General features: G+C 39.2%; 1 protein-coding gene across 2 annotated transcripts; it reads left to right on the forward strand.

Moving 5' to 3' along the window:
* Nucleotides 1-1981: 1981 nt before the first annotated feature.
* Nucleotides 1982-13269, forward strand: NDUFAF1 (NADH:ubiquinone oxidoreductase complex assembly factor 1). 2 transcript variants are annotated; one of them, XM_010989292.3, is made up of 5 exons: nucleotides 1982-2174; nucleotides 3396-4047; nucleotides 7565-7750; nucleotides 12309-12383; nucleotides 13037-13269. In XM_010989292.3, the coding sequence occupies exons 2-5, from the start codon at nucleotides 3472-3474 to the stop codon at nucleotides 13184-13186; spliced, it is 987 nt and encodes a 328-aa protein (XP_010987594.1). In that variant the 5' UTR covers nucleotides 1982-2174; nucleotides 3396-3471; the 3' UTR covers nucleotides 13187-13269. The 2 variants fall into 2 exon arrangements, with proteins under 2 accessions (XP_010987594.1, XP_010987595.1); XM_010989293.3 differs by having other exon boundaries at nucleotides 1982-2090.
* Nucleotides 13270-13764: the final 495 nt, after the last annotated feature.

Raw genomic sequence — 13764 nt, forward strand, 5'->3', positions numbered from 1 at the left:
GCAGACACGGCAGGTCCTTCCCAGATCCAAGTCAGGAAGGGGCTGTAATAGAGCCACATGGATTGCAATTATAATTGTAAAGGAGGATAAAATCACCTCAGTCTGAAGGGATTGTCACTGCTCATATATTGGTGGGTGTTGGATTTGGGTTTACCTACCTGGAGTCAACTAAGACAAGAACCACAGAAAAAGAATATGTCTGTTTCAGATATTTATTAAAGTGGCCTCTGCACTGCAGATAGAAATATCCTCAAAAGAAGAACAGACAATATATGTTGTTTAATGAAAAATCTGCTTGAGAACTGCCAGCTCTTCAATTATGTGACCCTTCTCATCAGTTATCAGGGATTAATTAAGCCCTGTAATGAACAGGATTGGATAGTCATGTGAGTGAAGCAGAGCCTGGTCCAACAGGGGATATACAGAGAGCAAGAGAACAGCCATCTTGAATGGCTTGACCATACAGATGAGAAATTGAGGATATGTATGAGTAGTAAGATGGAGTAGGAGATTATGGAGGGCTTGGAATTGATGCAGTGGCATGTCTGGAGGCCAAAGGAATTTTTCTGCTTATTTCTGGGTGCCGTATTTTAAAATGGAAATAGACAAACTATTTTGTCCCGAGTAGGGCAGTCAGCAGATTGAATGTAAGTTGCACAGAGCAATAACTATTGGGGTTTCACTGAATTTGGGGTGAAAAATCAAAGACAACAACAAAACAAACAGGACTTAGGGTCGGTGAGAAGAGGTTTTAAGGAGAGAAGCCAAGGATTTTCAGCTTAGAAAGATGTGGGCATTTATAAAAACAAGGAAGATAAGAAGAGGAATTAATATGGGTAAATGTGATACATTTAGACAAAACAAATTTGAGATGCTAGTGGAAATTGTAAATGAATGGCCTATAATGAAAAAGACTATGCAAGGTAATATATATATGCTGTACACCAGAAATTAACACAACATTGTAAATCGACTGTACGTCAGTAAAAACAAAAGATACTGGAAATGCATGCTGGTCTTTAGGGAAAAAGATTATCAGATTGTCTACAGATAACTCATATCTGAAACTAGAAAAGGGGAAGATAAGGCTGACCATTGGAGACAACCTGCATTTGAAGTTGTGGAAGTAGAAAGTTAATAAAGGAGGCAGTTAGAAAAAGTTCAAGGAGGCAGGAGATCCAGGGAAGTGTAGAGTCTAGAAAAGTCAAAGCAGAATTTCAAGAAGGAAGAGGTGGTGGCGTGGAAAACAGTGATGGAGGAAACTTGGAAAGGCAATTGCGTTTGGGGAGATCTTGGAACCCTGGAGAACGGTGTTAAAAGCCAGCGGTTACAATTCATTCAAATTCATGCTGAGCACTTAATTCCTGCTCGCTATGCTAGGTGCCGGGGACCGGAAGAAGAGCACATTCTGGGCCCAAGAAGTTCACAGCCTGAACAGAGGTGCGCACAAGATAAAATCAAAACCCTGTGGAGTGGGCGACCCCACGGGGCCAGACTGGGGAAGAGCGGGTAAGACGGTTTGCTGTCCAAGTTTATGGTAGGTCTCCAAAGATTTCGCGGGGGCAATTCTAGCAGAACCAGTCCTTTGAGGCCGAGGACAGCTCTTGGGCGGCTGCGGAGGAATAGGGCACGAGTGGACCCTTGCTCCTTGGAGGTGAAGGGTGTTAGGAATATCTGAATCCTATTTGAAAGATGCGGGATGGAGTTTGCAACCTGAAGGCGGGATGCAGGAAGGAGAGGCGGAAAGCTCTTAATTCTCCCCACTTTCTCACATAGGGCAAAAAAGATAGGGTCGAGGGGAGCGGGCCTTTTTGGAAGCTAATCGACTCCAAATCTCAGTTAGCGGAGCTTCGGGATTGTTATTACTCTACTCCGGTCTCCTCACTTGGCCGGAACTCCAGTGTCATGAGGCCTAGTTTCCCACGGGACTGGAAAAGCAGATGGACCTGCTAGGGGAAAGTGGAGTACCCGGTCGAGAAAAGCCGGGGACCGGGGCGGAAGTCGCTCTGGGGTGGTGTCAGGGGAGGCAAATGAGTACCAGCCGGTGGTTGGAGCGTCTGGGGTTTGTGAGGGCGTCATAGCCCTAGCAGGTGAGGGGTTAGAGGGTGCCTCGCTGCGGCAGGGTTCGGGCCGCTCTCTGACTCGGATCCGGAGCTAAACACTGGGGCTCTAGGGTTAGTTTTGCCACTTACTAGTTGTATGACCTTGGGTAATTTAATCTTGGAACCTCCGTTTTCTCCACTGTGATAAGAATAATAATAGTACTTCTTTCACGGTTGTTATGAGAAGTTAGTGAAAATATACCTAGAAATATACCTAGAACAGTTTCTAGCACATGGTAAACTCTGAATATACAGCCTTTACTAAGGCTGCTCGCTTTTGGCTGCGTGGGTTACTTTGCCATGAAAACTCACCAACTTCTGTTCAGGATCATCCAGTTAATGAGTCTGATTCTATGTTTACTGATAAAAATGTGAAACAAAACATTTATAATTGAAGTTATATTATTAGAGTTGTAATAACACTACTGAAAGTTTGGGAAATAGGGTGAATAATCTTACTCATAATCCCATCATCCCACACACGACTCTAAGCCTTTTTCTTTCTTTTTTTAGCCTCCAAATCTTTTTTGTACATTTTTATGCTTATAATGTTAATGTAAATGCAATTTTGACTCCTCCTTATTTACCACTCAGTAGTGTAGCCTGTGTGCAGTGTCAAAAGAATCATTTTTATGATTGTACAAGTTCCATTTTATGGGCTTATCATTTATTACCCAAATTCCTGTATACATAGCAGTAAAGTCATTTAAACAGATCAGTGGGGGAAATTTAAATATTACCTGTGATTCCAGGAGCTGAGTTCCAACTTATTTTTACTGATTCCTTTCTGTTTTTAGTATGAAAACATACTGTTTACATGATTTTCATTTATTTCAGCAAACACTGAGCATCAGTTATGTTCAAGCCATAGTCCCTAAGATTAAGGAGGTCAGGCTAGTTAGAAGGACAGATAAAAGTAAGATTCTGATATTATGTAAGGGCTGTGAGAGGAATGCACATGTTCTCATGACAATATAGAGGAAGAGCAGCGTCAGTGCCCTCCAGTCAGAGGCCACTAGGAACATGCCTTTAGTTGAGAAAGTTGGGTTTATTACTCTTGTAGTGAGAGAGAACATACACCATGGGAGACATGGAGCATCTCGACAAGAGGGTGTTAGAAGGGATTTATTGTTGGATTATTGTGTTCATAGTAGGCCCTGCATAAATGTTTATAGAATTAGAAAGTAAGCTCATGAATTTCACATGACCCATGTTGATTTTGAAATTATGATGTATTCATTGCTACACTGGTAATTCTTCAATTTTTTGTTTGTTTGTTTGTTTGTTTTTTAGGTTGAATTGGGCTGTTTGCTGAAGGTTCTTTCTCTGGCAGCCTAAAAAGAAATTTATATTTTGACTTTTTATTACCATGGCTTTGGTTCACAAATTGCTGAATAGCACTTGTATTCTCAGGAAATGCCCGAGGCCAAGTGTTACCTCGTGTCCATTTTTGGGTACTCGCTTTGCAGCCTATTGTTCCAGTAGTCTTCAGAAACCAGTGGCTGCTTCTGGCAAAGCCTCTTCCCAGAGGAAGCCTGAAGGGAATCTGCAAGGACATCACCAGAAAGAAGATGCTTTGGATATAACTTCTCCTGAGGACAAGCCTGAAGTTAATTTTGATAAAGCAATTAAAGAGGAAATAAATGACCATTTTAGGTATTTGAAGGGTGAGATTGTGAATTATTGGTTAGGGCCTGAAGGCCGCCCCCTGCATGAAGTCTTGCTGGAACAAGCCAAGGTTGTGTGGCAGTTCCGTGGCAAAGAAGATTTAGATAAGTGGACGGTGACTTCTGATAAGACGATTGGTGGCAGAAGTGAAGTGTTCCTGAAAATGGGCAAGAATAACCAAAGTGCACTGCTGTATGGCACTCTGAGCTCTGAAGCACCTCAGGATGGGGAGAGTGGCCGAAGTGGGTACTGTGCAATGATATCCAAGATTCCAAGGGTATGTGAGACTCAGGAGCGACAGTTTTCTAGTAATCTGCTAAACTTCATTGTAGCATGAACTATAGCAGAAAGCTTTTGTTTTTGTAAATGAAAACACTTGGCATCTCATCGTGTGTATGGTGTTAACTAACTACTGGGCACATATGTAAAGCAGAAGCACGAGGGGGAAGTGGTTCCTGAAGAAGGGCTGCTTGTTTCTGGGCATCACTTTGGGCCTGGCTAGGACATTCTTATGTTGGAGGAGCCCTGAGAGGTTAGACATTCAAATGACGTTTAGGGGAGATCTGCATTTCCTCTGACATAGACCGCAGACCCTTTCATGGCCGGGGGTTCCTTAGAATGGAAGTAGGGTCAGCCTGTGGATTCTTTTTTTTTTTTTAAGTAAGCTTTAAGTTTTAGAATATTTTTGGTTTTTCAGAAAAACTGCAAAAAATAGTATAGAGAGTTCCTGTAATGCCCTTCACCCAGCTTCTCCAGTTGTTACCATCTTACATCACTGTAGTACATTTGTCACAATTGAGAAACCAACACTGGTACATTACTATTAACTAATTCCAGACTCTATTTGGATTTCACTAATTTTTCCATAACACTTTTTTTTTTATCCTGTTTCAGGACCCCATCCAGGACACCACATTACATCTAGTTGTCACATCTCCTTAGTCTGTGACAGTTTCTTAGTCTCCTAATTTTTCATGAGGATTTGAGGAATACTGGTCAAGTATTTTGTAGAATGGTCCTCAATTTGGGATTTTCTGATGTTTTTTTCTACTGGTTAGACTGGGGTTCTGGGTTTTTAGGAAGAATGTCACAGAGTTGAAGTACCTTTATCATCATATCATATCAGGGGTACATGCTGAAGGCACGACTCATTGCTGCTGTGTTAACCTTGATCACCTGGTCAAGGTAGTGTTTGCCAGGTTCCTCTTTCCATACTTTGTTCTTTGGAAATAAGTCACTAAATGCACCCTACATTCAAGGCCTGCAGTAGGGTGTGGGATTAAGTTCTGTCTCCTGGAGTGGGTAGTATTTACATAAATTGTTTGGGATTCTTCAGAAAGGAAGATTTCTTTCTCCCACATTTACTTATTCAGTCATTTAGTATGGACTCACACTTTGGGATATAATCCAGTGCTGTGTTCTTTACTTTGTTGCTCATATTGGTCTAGCTTTGGCCTCTGGGAGCTCTTTTGGGTTGTCTCTTGTGCCTTTGACATGCCCCCATCCTTTTGTTTTGGGGTTTTTTTGAAAGCTGTTTTGAGGGTAGTGAAGTAATTAGGTCTGTTTGTTTATCTGTTTATTTATTTAGGTGGAGATACTGGGGATTGAACCCAGGACCTCATGCATGCTAAGTATGCAATCTACCACTGAGCTATAGCCACCCTACCCCCTTTTGTTTTTTGAGCGCTTTTTGGCACTATAAGATGCTGTCAGCTCGTCTTGTATTTCGCCTGTCCCAAACCTAGAATTAGCCATTTCTCAAAGGAGTCCTGGTTTTTTGTTTTGTTTTTTTTGAGAATGTTGTTAGAAACCAAGATCTGGGTGCTGAGTATGCTTATTGCTACTGGATTGACACTATTCCTATGACCCCACAGTGGACACAGCTAGGAAATATATGTATACATACCAACTCATGGAAACACATGTCTGTAATTCTTTCTTTTTTTTTTTTTTAATTTTTTTTCTCTTGCTGGGAGAGGTAATTAGGTTTATTTATTTATTTTTTAATGGAGGCACTGGGGATTGAACCCACAACCTTGAGTATGCTAAGCATGCATCCTACCACTAAACTATACCCTCCCCTTGCTGTAATTCCTTCTATGTCCATATAAAGCTAAATGTGAGTTCATACTGATGCCTTGACTCTAATTCAGTACCACATGGTTTATTCTAGCCTTTGCCCTCTTGCTTATTGCTAACTTTCTTCTGTAGCAGAAACCTCCCACCATTTATCATCCATTTACTTAATAATTCAACCCCAGAGTACATGTAAAGCAGTTTCAGAATTTCTGATCCATAACCCTGTGAGAAACAACTTTACCAACTAGACTACATTGTTTATGTATAGTTTCTTTTGTCTTTAGCCTTGTGGATTTCAGTCAGAACACTTTTCCAAAGCTACATAAGTCAGCTTCTTTGTTTTGCCCCCAGTCTGTTGCTTTTTGTAAATTTGCTGGTCAGTGTTATTTCAGGGCTGCTCTGGACAGACTCCCATGCCTGACCATGAGCCTAGCCCCTGGCTGTTTGCTTGTTTATGCTGCTTTAAGGAGAAAAGCAAATGGTAGGAATAGTATTAGGCTGCCTCTCTCCAGATAATGATGAAAAAGAAAAGTATGTGTTCTTTCAGAGGCAACAAACTATGCATACAAGATTTTTTTCAGGCCCTGAAAATCCACAGAGTGGATTCGGTAAGTCCACAGTAGGAAATAATTCTATATCTAGATATGTAGCATGGAGTAATGAAAATAGTTGATAATATTTATTAAGTGTACCCTGCCAGTCCCTGTGCTAATTGCTTTGTACACTTTTTTTTTTTTACATTATTCCTTTTGTTCCCCACAACAATCCTATAAGGTATAACCATCCCAGTTTTACAGATGAGGAAATTGAGGCTTGTGGAGATTTAGTAACTTGTCCAAAATTATGTGGCTAGTAAATAATGGTTCATACCTGAGCACTGGTATTGTTGAAATCAAATTATCTCTAAGGTTGCTGAAAACAAACACCTTTGGAAATTAACAGTACAGTCTACTTTGAAAGAGAGAGACAGTTTAGATAGTTGTAAGAACACAGATTTGAGTTAAGCAGCACTGGACCTACCACTCATTAGTAGAGTGCTCAGTTTCTTTATAAAATGGAGGACAATGATTGTACCTATCTCGTAGGGCTGCTGTGAGGATTAAATTATGCATGCAAAGTGCTTGATGTATGTTTTCAATGGATGGTAGCTGGTTTTATGAAATATCAGTTTTGAAGCTTGAGTTTGAGCTCCTCCATATGTTCTGATTTATGGGAATGGCCCACTTAAAAGCTGTAGCTCCACAGGCCCAGGGAAAGGAAGCATATATAGCATTTTATTTCCGTTCAGGAACACAAGTGAGTGCCTAATCCGTGTAAACACTGTCCTGGGCCAATCATGTCTTGAACATTACCTTAGAAACATGTATCTATGTCAGTATTTGATACTAAAATAAGAATCACCAGATTTGTCTGTCTCGTTAGTGTTAGAAAGCAGAGAAAGGCAGAACATGGCTTGTAGCGGGGGAGGGTATAGCCCAGTGGTAGAGCACATGGTTAGCATGCGTGAGGTCCAATCCCCAGCACCTCCATTCAAAAGAAAAAAAAAAAAGAAAAACTAAATTGCATTACAGAATCTTTTGCCCCCAAAGTCTAATAAAATAAAAACAAAAACTTTAAAAAAAATGGCTTGTAGATCCATTGCCAAAAGGTGACAACTCACATTTTGCTAATAATGGAAAAATGAGGTGAAATTAACTTTCCTTTCTGTACCTTAGGGCCCTTTTGAGAGAAAGAAGTCTTATGATTGGTCCCAGTTCAACACTCTGTACCTCCGTGTCCGTGGAGATGGACGGCCTTGGATGGTGAATATCAGGGAGGACACCGATATAATCCAGAGGAAGAGTCAGATGTACAGTTACTTCATGTTCACCCGTGGGGGGCCCTACTGGCAGGAGGTCAAGGTAGCTGCACAAGTCTTTGCTGTGTATGAAAATGAGGTCTTTTGAGATTGTGGTTACATTGTAGTTTCTTTTTCTTATTCATTCCTCTTGGAAGGTGTAGGAAAGGAAAGAAGAGGACCTAAGGGCAAGAGTTACATAATCAACTTTTTCTTTCATTAATATAAATGTTAGCTTACTACCCAGTAAGTATTTTTTATAAGGATACGGCCAAGCTGTGCTGAGTCATGAGTACACCTCTGCCCTGTGCCCAAGTACTGTAGATGTTTCCTTTTTAGTTCCTGCCGTATCACCTCTTCCAGGCAACTGCACTAAGTTCATGTCCCTAGCTTAGCAGAAAGGCTCCATTAAGAGGAATAAACACTTGACATTTGACAATTATCAAAATTTTTATTTATTTCTTGGTGACATAGTCCTACTTTTCAGGGAGAAGAAACTTTTAGAAGGTAAAAAATGTTAACCAGGAAGAAAATAAGTGGAAATTCAGGGAGTGAGGGCAAAACCAAGTGCCCATTTCTTTCTTTTGCCTATTGAAGATTTTTAATCCATAAATTCAAAAGAAAGTCCCCATTTTGCTAATACTTAAACCTCAGGGTCATCCTGGATTCCTTTCTCCCTCACCCCACATCCAGTGTATTAGCGAATGCTCTCACCTCTCCTTTCAAAACATGTAGAATCTGACCATTTCTGCCATCTCTTCCGCTCTCACCCTAGTCCAGGCCTTTGGATTACTGCAGCAGCCTCTTTATTGATTTCCCTCATTGTCCTCTTGCCCCCAAGGTCCACTCTGCACACAGCAGATTATTCTAAAGCGTAGTTCAGATTACATCACTCACATGCTCAAAACCCTCCAGTGGTCTCCCCTTGTCGTTAGAACTCAGTCCAAACTCCTTAATGTGGCCTCCCAGGCCTACAGTATCAGACCCTCCCTCCGTCCCTCCTCTATTCTAGCCCCTTTTCTGTGTGTCAGACTCAACCAACTCACTTCCGTCTCGGAGCCTTTGTATTTCGTGCTGTATCTGCTGGAGTGCTCTTCTCCCACATCTTCACCTGCTTCCTCTTTCCTGTCATTCACCTTTCAGTTCAAAAGTCGCCTCGGAGAGGCCTTTCCTGATTCCTCTAGCTAGAGTTGCACCTTCCAGCCCAGCACTTTCAATAACATCCTGTTTAATTTTTGCATTGAACTTGTCACAAAGTAAAATTATTTTGTTCATTCAGTTGTCTCTTTGTTTATTGTCACTCTCTCCCTGGAACAGAAGTTCTGTAAATTCTGAGAGCAGGGACTTTGTCCATTTTATTCATAGCTGTTTCCCCTGTTCCTGGAACAGTGCCTGGCTTATAATAGGCGCTAGATACATACTTATACACTAATATAGATATATAACCAAAAATTATTGCATGTGTAACACTTGTATATCAGTAATACATACAACTATTAAACAAAACAAGTATTTTATTATAGAAAATTAAGAAAATGCAGAGAAGGAAAAAAATCTTGTGCTACCACTACCCCGAGGTAAAATATTATTTTTATTTTAGTGTGTACCTTCAGACTTTGCTGTTTACATTTTTTTACAAAAATAGTACTTATGCCAGTGGTATTTTATAACATATATTGTTCACTGGAATTTTATATACAACTTTCTGTTGAAATATATTTCTACATCATTTTTAATATCTGCATATTTTATTATATAAGTAGAGCACAGTTTATGTAATCCATCCTCCACTGTTGTACATTTAGATTGTTTTCACTTTTTCACTCTTGTACCAAACTCTGAAGTAAACATCCTTAATTATTTTCTTAGGATATAACCTAGAAACAAAATTCCTACAATAAATGATACATACATTTTTAAGGCCTTTGATGCTCCTTGCCAAATTATTCTTCAGTATCATTACCATCTAATCATTAGCAATTACTTTCTTTCCTGAAAATACATGTAGTCCTAATCTTTGGCTGGAAATAATAGTTGTTTTCCACACCTCTCTTTAAAGTATTAAGGGGAGTATTGGGGAAGAGATTCTAAAAAATTAAGTGTTATTGCTGTTCACTTCTTTATGAATAATTCTCATTTGGTAGATAGAAGTGAGATGCTCAAATGTTTACTCTGATTATAGAAAGAAAACAGAAGAAAATGATGGAAAAATGATGTATATTCGTTTTCTGCCACTTGTAGAGAAAACAACTGTTTATCCTTTTCTTTTTATGCAAGCTGTACAGATTTAATGCTCCCTTTTAGCTTCATTTGCTTCCAGGCTAAAAAATTCCCTTGGTGCGGACTGTGATCTTAGCGAAATACATGCTAAAAAGACAAAAGACCAGTGAGGTGGGTGACATGTGCTCCTTGAATGGCAAGCAGGTAGCATTGATTCCATTTCCAAAATATGCTTTCAAATAATAAGGTAGATGAAGTCCCAAACCAGGATGCAGAATGAGAAACTGGCCCAGAGTCGGGGGTAGGGGTGGGAGTCCCTTCCAGGTTTGTTTAATAGAAATGAGTCCTTTCCCAGTGAAATGAGGATGACTGCTTTTGGTTTTGCTTGTGCAGTGGTGATTTATTAAGTGAGCTTTGAATTGAATTTGTTTTTATGTCGACAAGTGTTTTTGGTGATAATCAAAACAGTACATTTAATTTTTAAAATTCATTTTTATTTTTTGGTTCAAAACCCAAAATAACGTAAAAAGATTACAAAGATTCACTCCCACTGATCTCTATCCACCTTTTTCCTGCCCAATGCCTGTACGTAACCACTTTTATTAGTTTCTTGTGTAGCTTTACAGTTTTCTTATGCAAATGTAAACAAATATGTATATATGTATATACTTATTTTCTCCCCTTTTTTACTCAAAAATAAAAATAGCATACTTTATATATCTTCCATGCCAGTTTATATTTTTAAAATTTAGATCCTGGAGAGCTTCCATATCACTATATGTAATTATTTTTCATTCTTTGTTATTTTGTTTGGTATTTCTGTGATATGGATATCCCATAGTTGATTGAACTAGTCCTTTATTGATAGACACTTGGATTGTTCCCAGTTGCTATAGTGAATTTTTTTTACAGTTTATTTGGAGGCATTTAAAAATTTGTTTTCAAAAATATAAATGACATTTATGTTGTAGATTCTGTCTTTATCTTCCTTTTTCACTAATAATATATTGTGCAGGTCTTCCCACAGCATGATGTGTAGATCTACTTCATTTTAAAAAATAGTTATATAGCATTCAGTTGTATGGATGCACCATAATTTATTTAACTATTCTCCTACTTTTCCTTTTTTTTCAAAGTAACGTTAGAATTTTAACTATATCCACAGCATTATGCTGTATCTGAGCATCAAATAACACATAACTTGTGTTCTGTTTCTCTTAGATGTACTGTCAAAATGATCTTAAAGTGCTAGTTCTTTTATATTAGACTATCTGGTATGTGTTTAGAGCTTCTTCTTTTTTTTTTTTTTTTCCTAAAAGCTATGTCAGAGTTTATCTGTAATATAAATTCCTAGAAGTGAAGTTGGCAGGTCAAAGTTACAGCATTTCAAATTTTGCTAGGTATTGCTTTTGTTTCCTGTTGCCACATAAAAAATCATCACAAACTTCGCAGCTTCAAACAACACGTTTATTAGCTCACAGTTCAGTAGGTCATAGGTTGGGGAACAGTATGGCCAGGTACAGTGCTCAGGGCCTTCTAAGCCTGAGATCAAGGTGTCAGCTGGGCTGTATTTCTTTCTGGAGGCTCTGGAGAGGAATCCACTTCAAACTCATTCTGCTTATTGACCAAATTCAGTTCCTGTGGCTGTAATGACATCCTTGTTTCTATACTGGTTGTCAGCTCGGAGCCACTCTCAGGGCCTAGAAACTGCCCACGTTCCTTGCCATTTGCTCCCACCATCTTCAAAGCCAGCAGTGGAGAATCTCCCTGAGCTCCCCCTTTGAATCCCTCTCACTCTTCTGACCCCTTTCACCAGCAGTCCCCTTTATGGGCTCAAGTGATTAAGTCAGGCCCGCAGAGGATAATCTGCCCTTCACAGCAGCACCGAGATTAGTGTTTGAACACCTAGAAGAAGGTGTGTGTGCACCAGAAGGTGGAAATCGTGGGTGTCATCTTAGAATCCTGCCTACCACAATTGCCAGCTGCTCTCTCTTAAAAGAGTTGGACTAATTTGTACTCCTACTCTCAATATACAAGTGTGCCTATTTCTCCCCATCCCCATTTTTCTGTTGGGTTGTTTAATCTTTTTCTTAGTTATTTGTAAAAGTTTTGTCTTTAGGATACTAGTTTTTGCCATTAGAAAGTTATAATTGTACTCTGTTATTTTTCCCTTTGGGACTTCTGGCTTAGAAAAGTTTTCAGCTGTTTTCTTCTAGTACTTAAGTTATTTCATTAAAAAAGTTTATATCCGTGATCCAAATGACTAGCCACTTGTTATAACCTCGTATATTTAGATAGTTTTAGAATTAAATTAAAACTGTTACTCTTTTATCATTGCGATTCCATACAGATGTCTCAGTTGCTTACATTTCAGCTATGAAGTAAATGGTTTCTTCTTTCAGATTCCTTTCTCCAAATTTTTCTTCTCTAATCAAGGAAGAATTCGGGATGCCCAGTACCAGCTTCTTCTTGACAAGGTAACATTTTCCAGTACTTTCACTAAGAACTATATTTTCTTTAGTGAAACAGAACTCCTGAGAGGATGAATTCAGTCCATTTTTGAAGGTTGGCAAATGAAAGATGAAAATTCTATTTAAGTGTACCCTTATAATACCCAGACAGATGCTGACTCAGACCTATCCTGTGAGCCAAACCCCCATCCTGAAGGAATATCACTATGGCCATCTTCTCAGTGTGACTACATTTTATTTTAGCTTTAAAATAAAAACAGTTTCAGAGTTCAGGAGAGCTTCAAGGAACCTCCATTAGACATCCATGTTGTACTTAGTAGTCTTAACTAGTACTAGTTTAAAGAGAGAGGAGGTAGAATGTGGAAAGAAAAGCAGCCGTACTTCCTCTTATCATTTGCTACAGCATATGAGAACTATGGTATACTTGTTAAAGGCTAATAGTGTACTTAGTATTAAAAATTTTTTTTTAAATGGATGTACTGGGAATTGAACCCATGACCTTGTGCATGCTAAACACACACTATACCACTGAGCTATATACCCAACCCCTAAGGCTGAAAGTATAAAGACCCAGCTATAGTAATTACCTCATGGGATTTTAAAACTCCAGGAACAACATCAGTGTATGAGATTTTGATCAATTTCTGTTTTAAATGTAGATCTCTTCTATTGGATTCACCTTGGCTGACAAAGTGGATGGTCCATTCTTCCTAGAAATAGATTTTATTGGAGTGTTTACTGATCCAACCCACACAGAAGAATTTGCCTATGAAAATTCTCCAGAGCTGAATCCAAGACTTTTTAAATAGAGATCATGTGGAATTTCTGTATTACTAAATTAAGGGAAGTAAAATCCATGACAACACAAAAATAAAGTATTTCTTTAATGGCATCCAACCAGTGGCTGGTATGTATTCCCTAAGATATAGCTAAATGCTGTTGCTAAGAGGGACCAGGATGTAAGCTGTACCTGAAAGAATGCAAGTACCTATGCACAGGTCCTATGTGAATAACCGTTTTGGTTAGAATGATTCCTATTAGGCACAATTCCTACTTTAGTTTCTGAAGCAGGGAGTCTGGGATGACTGTTGATGGCCTTCTACCATTCTGTTCCTGATAGTTTTCTTCTGTTTTCTAATCTATGAGGAGAGGAGAATGATGAAGAATATTAAGATAAAGGTGCTATAGAAGTCACTGGGAAAAAGATACCTGCTGTCTTAGTCTGCTTAGTCTGCTTAACAAATTACTAGGCTGGGTGGGTGGCTTAAACAAAACATGTATTTGTTTCTCACAGTTCTGGGGGATGGGAAGTCCAAGATCAAGGTACCTGGATATCTTGTCTGGTGAGTATCTGCTTCTTGGCTTATAGATCACTGCCTTCTTACTG

This window comes from Camelus dromedarius, chromosome 5 (genome assembly GCF_036321535.1).
Source record: "Camelus dromedarius isolate mCamDro1 chromosome 5, mCamDro1.pat, whole genome shotgun sequence".
NCBI classification, from domain to species: Eukaryota; Metazoa; Chordata; class Mammalia; order Artiodactyla; family Camelidae; genus Camelus; species Camelus dromedarius.

Bases quoted from the DNA above. Each gene is read 5' to 3' on its own strand.
- NDUFAF1 (XM_010989292.3), top strand. From the start codon at position 3,472: ATGGCTTTGGTTCACAAATTGCTGAATAGCACTTGTATTCTCAGGAAA. The intron at 7,751-12,308 runs GTAGCTGCACAA...TTCTTCTTTCAG, and splicing joins CCTACTGGCAGGAGGTCAAG to ATTCCTTTCTCCAAATTTTT. The intron at 12,384-13,036 runs GTAACATTTTCC...TTTTAAATGTAG, and splicing joins ACCAGCTTCTTCTTGACAAG to ATCTCTTCTATTGGATTCAC.